This window comes from Rhea pennata, chromosome 9 (genome assembly GCF_028389875.1).
Source record: "Rhea pennata isolate bPtePen1 chromosome 9, bPtePen1.pri, whole genome shotgun sequence".
In the NCBI taxonomy this organism is placed as follows: domain Eukaryota; kingdom Metazoa; phylum Chordata; class Aves; order Rheiformes; family Rheidae; genus Rhea; species Rhea pennata.
Window position 1 is genome coordinate 27,983,933 of NC_084671.1, and position 9,355 is coordinate 27,993,287.

General features: G+C 46.9%; 1 protein-coding gene across 1 annotated transcript in view; it reads left to right on the forward strand.

Annotated features, from left to right (window-relative positions):
• The window catches only part of A4GNT (alpha-1,4-N-acetylglucosaminyltransferase), a 173,739-nt gene extending 165,386 nt beyond the window's left edge, over positions 1 to 8,353 (forward strand). The window contains 6 exon segments of the mRNA XM_062583090.1: positions 5,284 to 5,306; positions 5,308 to 5,380; positions 5,537 to 5,602; positions 5,701 to 5,876; positions 6,309 to 6,758; positions 7,742 to 8,353. Of these exon segments, the coding sequence (XP_062439074.1) occupies positions 5,284 to 5,306; positions 5,308 to 5,380; positions 5,537 to 5,602; positions 5,701 to 5,876; positions 6,309 to 6,758; positions 7,742 to 8,353 (1,400 nt within the window).
• Positions 8,354 to 9,355: the final 1,002 nt, after the last annotated feature.

The following is a 9,355-nucleotide window of genomic DNA, read 5'->3' on the forward strand; positions in this document are numbered from 1 at the left end:
GGTGGCTCAGTGGCGCATCGAGGTGATTAGTGAATCGGTGTAGTATGGGGACGCTTTCATCTTTGGCCAGCGCTGTGCAAGATAAAAGCTGAGATGAAACTTTTAATAGTAGATGCCATCTGTTTCTGTGCATGCCCCCATATAAATGTATTCTGTAGGCTGGGCAGACACTACATATGTGCACCAAGAAAGGACAGTATTCATATCTGGAGGAACTCGCTGCTCCAGGGTCTGCACGCATATCATCCTATTTCCTTGCAGATTAAATTGAAAAATATGGGCCTGGCGAAGCGTTTGGTGAAGCAAATATGCCCACCTAGGTATTTCTGATTCCTTCCAGAGGAGAACTGAGGCGTGTCTGTCAGGGCTCCTTGCCGACGTCATTGCCGGAGGAATTTTTTTGTAATTCGAGCCCTCCTTGCATTTTTGCCCAGGACATTATCTGCTGATTAGGCCTAGAATATCTAGATAGCTTTCCATGGGAACTGTTTGCTTTACCTCGCTGCGGCAACATTAACCAGTTTTACATCCTCCGCGAGCTTTCTGCAGCAGGAAACATGTACCTGGGAGCACAAACAAAGCTGGGGGCAGGCCCTCAACGCTTTGCTCCCAGAGGCTGGGCAAGGTGGGGTGCCCGAGAGCTGGCGAGAAGCAGAGCAAACGGGCACACCCCGGCAGATCAGGTGGCTGATTTTTAAGGCAAACCGACGTTTTGCTGCCTTCCCCTCCACTGTCGTTGCACCACCAGCAACTGTGGAGAGGATCAGCTGGGCAAGATGCAATTGCTAGTGGTGGATAGAGATGGATATTCCGGGTGGCAAATAGGCCATCCTTACCTGCATGCTTCACTACCCCTGTTTTGGTCCTTGCTGGGGGAAGATTCTGGTGTCACAGAGTGGCTGGTTCTGCTGAAACCCTTTCGTGCAACGTGCAGGGCCATTGGCAGCCGCTTGGCTGCACAAACCTTCCAGCCTTGCTAGTAGATCTGCCCCGACACGCATCCTTTCCCCAAGTCGGCAGGAGAAGAGGCAAAGGCGCTGGAGGGGAGCTGCAGAGAGCCAGAGCAGAGCTGTGCGCTGGCCCAGAAATGCCGGGGGTGACCGCGAGTAGGGGTTTTGCAGCGCTGCCCCAACGGGTGCTCTGGTCTCCTTGCACCTTGCAGTGCTAGTGCAGCTCAGCTAAAGGCATAGGGTGCAAGCAGCGCTCAGGAGCAGCTATGAAGCGGATGACCTCCCCTTGCAAGTCCAGGACAGTGGAGGGGAGATGGGGACCATTCAGAATTGCAAGTGCAGTGGAGCAGGGGGACCATGGCACCGCAGCTCCACATCTCCATTACACTTTCTGCTTCCAACAGGGCTATCCCAGCACTGGGCGCTTACTGCAAGTTAATGAGCTGCTGCTGTCCTCCTGAAGGGTTTCGGAGGTCTCTCCTGAAATGTCAACACAGACACGCTCAGTGTCCAAACAAACTGAGTCTATTTAGCAGCAATGAGTTAAACATGCCAATCTCCACAGCCTTTTCATTCAGAGTAAAAGTAGTTTGGCTGATCCTTCATGTTTCCACAGTGAATTAATCTTCATTAAGCCCAGCTATACAGGCAGTTAACGCTTTTAGGCTAATAGTAAAGTGCCACTTGGATTAAATAAACTCTGAGCATGCTGACAGAGATGAGCTCAAACCTGCTAGATCACAGTGCTGGGAAAGCCCTGGGGGGATCCTGGCAATCTGACGTGGCTTGCCCCAGCCCTGGGGTGCTTGATCATGCTCCTGTGCCACCTAGGGTGTCCTCCACCATGTACTGAGGACAGGCTGTGGGAACAGCCAGGGGCTCTGCCCTGTCACTGAACCTGCCTGCCTGAATGATCTGTAACCAGGAGCTGGGCAGGTATCTGACCTCATTAGTCTGTTAAGGTTATGTGTCATCTGGGATGTATTTGTGTGGAAGGCCCTGTTGCCAAGCCTTCCTTGGAAGTATTGATAGCATTGCATGATGCTCCACCAAAGTCTTTCTGTAGGGCAAAGAGAGCATCATCCCTAAGCTCAGTTCTAGATACAAAGCAAAAAGGCCAAATACTCTTTAAATACCTGCAGACACAAGGGAAAATAGCACCCCAAAAGCTGCAAGCAGTCCACCTTGTGATGCCCACTTGGCTCAGTCCCACCAGTATCTCGTTACACTTGCAAAGTGCTGGGGCTTGTGCTTGCCGATCCGAAAGACCTTGCTGCAGTCGAGGCATGCGTGCCTCTGTATTCCTGCACCTTTGGAAATGCAGCACTAGCTGCTTCCTTGGCGTTATCTCAGCACACCACGAGTGCAAACACCAGAGCTGGTGGAGAGCAAGCCATGAGTTTGCTCCAAGCCCTGGCAGATGAAAAGGTAGTGGAGAGGCAGTGCCACTTCTCAGGCACTAGCAAAGGACTCTCTGCTGGCTGTGGATATTTTCCAGTGCGGTTCAGCTTGGTTTTGCATCCCAACAGACTGCACGCTTTGCCTGGCTTTTCTGGCCAAGAGGTGAGTTTTGATTTATCTATAAATGTGTCAGGTTATAGAATCGGAAGGCAAACAAAAACGGTGCAGTAGGAAGCCCCTTCGCTTGCATTCTTTGCTGTGGTTTAACCAGCTGCGTTAATTACACTGTGCGATGCATATGTTATAGTCTAGAGGTTTCCCATTTGACAAAGGTTTCCAAATATGCCTGGTGCTAAATCTGGAATGAAGCTGGCTTTGAAGTACAGGCACGTGCACTAACTTGATTGTAGCTGTAATTTACTTGAGCAATTTCGGTAAGGACATGAAAGTATGCCTGTGCAGGTTCAAGTGGTGCCATGCGCATTATAAATGGAGACCGCCTTGGGCTCATGCTCTGCTGGGAGAAATAAGGACAGCCACCAAGTCTGATGAATGCAAACCCAAATGCAAAACCCACCGAATCTTTCAGGCTCTTTCCACAAAGTTTCTGTTCTCAAAGGAAAGCTATCGGGGACAGGCAAGAGTGGGAGAATCTCTGTTTTGAATAAGAACTTTCGAGGGATGCCCAGGAACCGTGCAGATGAGGATTAGGTGATAGCTGAGTCTTGTCTGGCCAGACTTGGGGAAGATTCCTCCATGGATCGAGGGGCTGGCGAGATGCGGGTTGCTCTGCTGGATCCCTTTGCACCCTGACAAAGCACTCAAGCAGCCTCATCGACATGCTCCAGTGCCGTTTGCTGAAAAAATCCTGCTCTACCTTCCCTCACCTCATGTCTTGCGGGCGACTCGGAGGAATTATCACACAGCACTGACAGTGCTGTAACGCACCGGCATTCGTAGTAATCTTGCTTGTAGTCTCCCACCCATTTTCATACTGCACTTGAAATACTGAAATTGCCCAGAGAAAAGAAATATCTTTACAAGGAGGGCCATCAAGCCAGCATGCTGTCTGCAGCATCCAAAAAGCAACCCACTCGGCAGGGTAATCTATTCAATGCCTGGGATTTATTTTTAACATGCAGTTCTGCAGTCCTTTTAACTTGAGCAGGGAAGTGAACATTTTGATAACAGCAGCCTCCAGGTCAAATGTGATGAGAATTCATAACTCACTACGTAGTGGTTTTGGAAAACCAACCAAGCAAAACAATTTCCCAGAATAAGACGATGAAGATTCACGTTTTTCTTCACAATGTCGTACACAGAGCTGATATCTGTTGGAGTGTCTACTTACTCTCTCTCCACAATTTGCAAATAAAATGCCTTCTGGACTGTTTTAAATTTGAACGACTATTGCAACCACAGCTTGGCTAGCTCCTCATAAAGAATTGAGACATCAGATCTTTAGGCCATCAAAGAAGAAATATTAATCCAGTAATGGGAATATTCTAATGTTTCTGTTTCTAATGAAAGCAAACCCTTGGTTTTCTGCTTCAAGCAAATAGAGCCAAGAGCGTGGCATCAAGGTTTTAAAACTGCAGGGAATACAGGGAGGGTGCTCCAGTCCCGTAGCTTCCCTGGAACAACACAGGAGCAGTGATGGACCCAGTATAGGTCAGAGCTGGGATCTGGGAAAAATAATAATGAAGAACTGGCCAAGTTGAGATTGATGAGGGACTACAAGGAAGCAACTTTTTTATTTTTATTTAATCTTAAAAGAACCAGAAATATGTTGGAGGCATGTGACTGAGAAAGAGAGAAACAGGGAACCTGGAAGAAAATTTTACATTTCGAATAATGAAATTGAGTTTAATTTTGTTTCTTCTGCTGTTTCCTGTACCCTCTTATGCTCAGTCTCACCATTAGGCTCAGTAACTGGTCTTTCTATTGCACCTAAAGGCTGCTAGGGTTGTTGTGCTCTGCAGCCTGTTCTGCTTTATCTGGAGGCCCAAGAACAAGTAATTTCCAAACTCTTTGTATTTGCTCTCTGTTCCAGCTCTCTGTCCAAATTCGATATCTGAAGGGAGGCCCTGGTGACAGGAGGTTGGCTGTTATAGCAAGGGCAGAGGCTCCTCTGTAGAGTGTTGGAAAAATGAGAAAAAAGAGAAGTAAACAAAAAAATTAACCCTGCCATTTTCTCCCATGCTATCACAGGAGCCTGGGGCGTAATGAGAAAATCTGTATGCTGTGGCAACGGAAAACAGCCAAATTTTCTATGCAGCTTGGAAAGCTGTACTGATGGGAACAATCATTGCTTTTAATATTTAATTCAATGAGATCAGGCTCATAAAAATGGATCAGAAGCTGCCACAGTTTCAAGCACATGCTAAGCACTTCCAGGGGACAGTCCGTGGGGTCTGCTATGCTGTCGACTTACCTGTATTCTGACCAGGTTTCGTGGCAATGTGTCTCATTAAAAAACTGAGCACACAGAACTGTAGCGCCTTCCATTCCCTTCCATTAACTAGGCTTTAAACATTTTCAGGGTGTCACTCGGACTTTGGGTTGTCATTCAAAGCATCTCCCTGCTTTTGGAGCCTGGATCACCAGACCGGGCCAATCTGAGGAACAAATATGGGCTGGTGCAATGCAACCAAGTGACATTTCAAGAAGGATTTTCCTTACAAGCTTGTCAAAGAGCATAATGCTGATAAGACTTGATCCTGCCTCTCACCTGCAGGAACTCCTGACTTCCTAGTGCCATAAGGTCTTGGGTCACGGCGAGTCCAGGAGCGACGAACTGGGCCAGACCAATGGATGTGCTGGATGAATCTTGCCTAAAACTTTTCCTTGCTTCACCCCTTCAGGTGAGTTGCATTAGTCTCAAACCCTATCTGGGACTGAGCAAAACCTATCTGGGACTATCTGACTGCAGCAGAACCAGTTTTGCTCTGTGCATTGGTCTCCTAGCTGTCCTTCTTACCTTCAGAAGTCCCTTTGTGGGCTCCAAAGGGTTTTAGCGTCTTCATCGGGTTGCTGGGCATCAAAGAAGCCTCTGTGACCACCTAATTGCCACCATGGTGGCAAAAAATTGAGCTAGAAATGTGCGTTTGTCAGAAGTACAACCCAGGTACCGCCTACATTCTTCACTGGTGCAAAAACACATAAGCCACTTTCTGTCCTTATAGCTGCCTCTTTCTGGTACTTCTGCAACCCCCATAACTGCAGGATCCGAGTCCCTCTCAGCCTTCAGGGTGAGGATTGAGGTGTGAGCAGACTGGAGGTGGACTGAGAAAAACAGAAGTAGGTGCCAACAGGCTGACGCTCCCTTTTGCTGAGACATCCAAAACAGCGATCGCTACCTCCCCCTCATCAGCACTCACAGCTCTGGAGCCATATAATTCCGTAAGCACATCACGATTTGGCAGTGAAATCGTCTGGACACCTCCTGCTCCTCGATGGGCACCTGAGGACGCAATGGCATGGTATTTGGGAGCCACTTGCTGTAACAGCTTGCCACAGGAGAAGGTACGGTGGTCCTTGCCTGAACGTGACTAGACAGCCTTGCCTTGCTCTCCCCACTCTTGCCCTTAACCCTCTTGTCTCTGCAAAACCAATGACGGTGTAGCTATGCCATTAGACGTAGGCCTGCGTCCCTTCTTCAAGGCACATCAAGTGCCTTCTTTATTCCCCTCTTTTATTTCCCATGATCGGGATAAGGAGGTGGAGACAAGAGGGACACGAGCACTTGCATCCTGCATGAGACTTAGCTTCACTGTGCCTTGACCCCCTCACCAGCCTTGTCCTGGGGAGGAAAGATTTGAGCCTCAGCGCTGGCTTGGAGGCAAAGCCACCTTCCACCTTCATACTATGTTGTCTGAAACCCTGTCCTGTCATTTCCCAGCCCTGATAAACTGTCACACTGATGTCAGCTTTTTGCTCTTCCTTGTCTCTCCGCAGTATACATGTCTAAGGCACAACTTCAAAGGCCAAAGGAAAACAAGAATGATGAAGAAAATCCAGATATGCCTCTGCTTCTTCTTCGTCTCTGGCATTTTGTATGAGATATCCTTGCTGTCAGGCTGCATCTTCTCCTGTATCCCTCTGTCCAAGCACTTCCTGACACCTGAGCAGGTTCTGAGCCTTGGTAAAAGCATCATCTTTCTGGAGACCACGGAGCGCCTGGAGCCCCCTCCACTGGTTTCCTGCTCTGTGGAATCTGCTGCCAGGATTTACCCTGACAGGCCCATCATCCTTTTCATGAAAGGACTTAATAACGAAACAGCGTTGGACTCAAACTCCAGCTACACCGCCTTCTCGCTTTTATCATCTATGAACAATGTCTTCATTTTCCCCCTCCAGATGGAAACTCTCTTCAAGGACACCCCTCTGCTCCAGTGGTACAACCAGGTGAGAGTTATAATTCGGGGAAAATGGCTCTGAAGCAGGCTTAAAGCGAAAGGAGGAGAACAGACATAGAGAGTTTGCCCAGCTATACTAAATTGCAGTCGCTTTCATTTTATTTGGTTCAGAATAGAACCATTTTTGCCATATGTTGCAATACACTCATATATCTTTTTGCTGAACACATTATCAGTATTTTTTCATATCAGTATTTTGATTCTCCACTATCTGGAGAATCAAATCTTTGGCAAACACAACACTGGTAAAAATAGACTACGTACATATTTTGATAAAACATCAGTCATCATATTAATCACTTATTCAACAGATACTTGTTTAACAAAATGCGCTGTCCAAGTCCTCTGAGTGCTTGTTAATGCTGCCACACACTGATAAAGCCTATACTAGATTAGATGGAAGAGCGATTTCAATTTTCACAAAGACGATGGGCAAAACCAGGGGTGGGAGCTTTCAAGCTCCACCTAGAAAATAAGTTCTTTGCAAATTGCTTGCAAGAACGGTTTGGGAAGGTTGTTCTGCCCCATCTCTGTGCAGAGCAAGCACTGAAGGCGTATTTTCTTCAAGCTCCTGCAACTCCTAAGAAAAATTTGCAGCAGATGATAGAAACAAAGCGAGTGAAAGCCCTTCAGCCTGTTTCAAAGAGCTGTGAGTGATGAGGCAGTGAGTGTGTTAAATGGGTTGTGTCACGCTGAAATAGCAGCCCATGATTCATAGCGTTATTGATTTAACATTTTGAGTTTCCTCAAAAAACCATTAAATGTTCCTACATTCATTTATATTTACAAAATCATTGTTCTGAGCTCTCCCATTATCTTATTCCAATAAAATTTAATAGCTGTGAAAAGAAAAGGCTGCCGCTGACATTTATAGGCATTCAGTTCAGTTCAGTTTTACAATGCAGTTAACTGGACAGGAGGATGCAGTTCTCTGTCAGCAGCATCACCATTTCACATCTCCGACTCTTGCAGATAAACCCAGAGCAGGAGAAGAACTGGGTTCACATCAGTTCTGATGCCAGCAGACTGGCACTCATTTGGAAATACGGGGGGATCTACATGGACACGGATGTCATCTCCATCAGGCCTATTCCAGAGGCAAGCTTCCTGGCAGCACAGAAGTCTCAGTTCTCCAGCAATGGGATCTTTGGCTTTCCTTCCTATCACAGATTTATTTGGAACTGCATGAGGAATTTTGTTCTAAAGTACAATGGGAAAATTTGGGGCAACCAGGGGCCCTTTTTAATGACAAGGATGCTGAAAGCCATCTGTAATCTCACAGATTTTGTGGGCCTTGAGGATCACAGCTGCCAGAACATCTCCTTCTTAAATCCCCAACGTTTCTATCCCATCCCGTACCCAGCCTGGAGAAAGTACTATGAGGTGTGGGACAAAAGCCCTAATTTCAACCACTCCTATGCACTGCACTTGTGGAACTTCATGAACAATAACCAGAAAGCAGTAGTTGCGGGGAGCAATACACTGGCAGAAAAACTGTACAAAACATACTGCCCCACAACATACAAGGATTTGATTCAAAGAACAGAAGAGAGAGAGTTCACACAGTATAAAGCCTCTGCTTGATGTGACATAGGAAAGCAGGATGATCCTTCCAGCCCTCCCCCGTCCTGGAGCGATAACACATTGTGACCATTGGTAGCAGCAGCCTGTTCAGTGGTAGAGACCCTTCATAACCTCTCTCCTTGTTGCCTTAGGATGCTGAGGAGCATACGCAGAATGGTGGTGGGTATCCATCTGACGTCACATTAAGGACTCCTTTGCCTGAGTGGTTTTGGAAATTCAGTTCTGTTTTCTTATAGCTGTTTGTAGACCAACCCTTACTGAATCAAAGGGACTTACAGGCATTTCTGGTGAGCTTTTTAAAGGAAAAAGTTCCAAGGAGATGCACAATCTCCTGACAGGACATTCAGAAGCACCACTGCACCCCTTTGCACTATTGGCAGCTATGCATTTCATCAAAAGTCCCAAACACAACAAGCCTTGGGCTTAACTGAGGACTCCAATGCAAGTATAATGCAAGTGTAACGCAAGGGTATAGCAGCGTCTGGATGACATACACAGCCCAAACTGCTACTGTCTTTTCATTAAGACAGGCTCTTTTTTTTTCTAACACAAACCTTGTTTTACACCCTACGTTTTTGAGAGGGACCTTACAAATGTAAGTAAAAATAATATGGTTAATAAACCACCATGCCTCTGAAATTCCTTCCCCCTGCCTTCCTCTGGAAAATGATTGTTATTTTTAAAAAAGCTTTTCCTCCTGCACTTTGACTTTAGCTTCTTCCAGGAAGGGCCTGCATTTCTCCATCCTCAGGAGTCAGCCCTGTCTGTCTCCTGTTATCTCCTGACCTCCCTGGCACAGAAATGAAGAGTCACATTTCCCTTTTTACCCTCCGTTGGAGAGGAAGTGCTGAGACACCAAGAAGATGGCAGGACTGACCCTCCAAAGTTCCCTGTGCAATAAATGGATGTCTAATACCTTTGAAAATACGGTGCAACAGCCCAGCAACAGCCCCAGTCACCCTCAGCTGGCTGTGCCACCTATGCTGCCTTCTTATCTCCCTT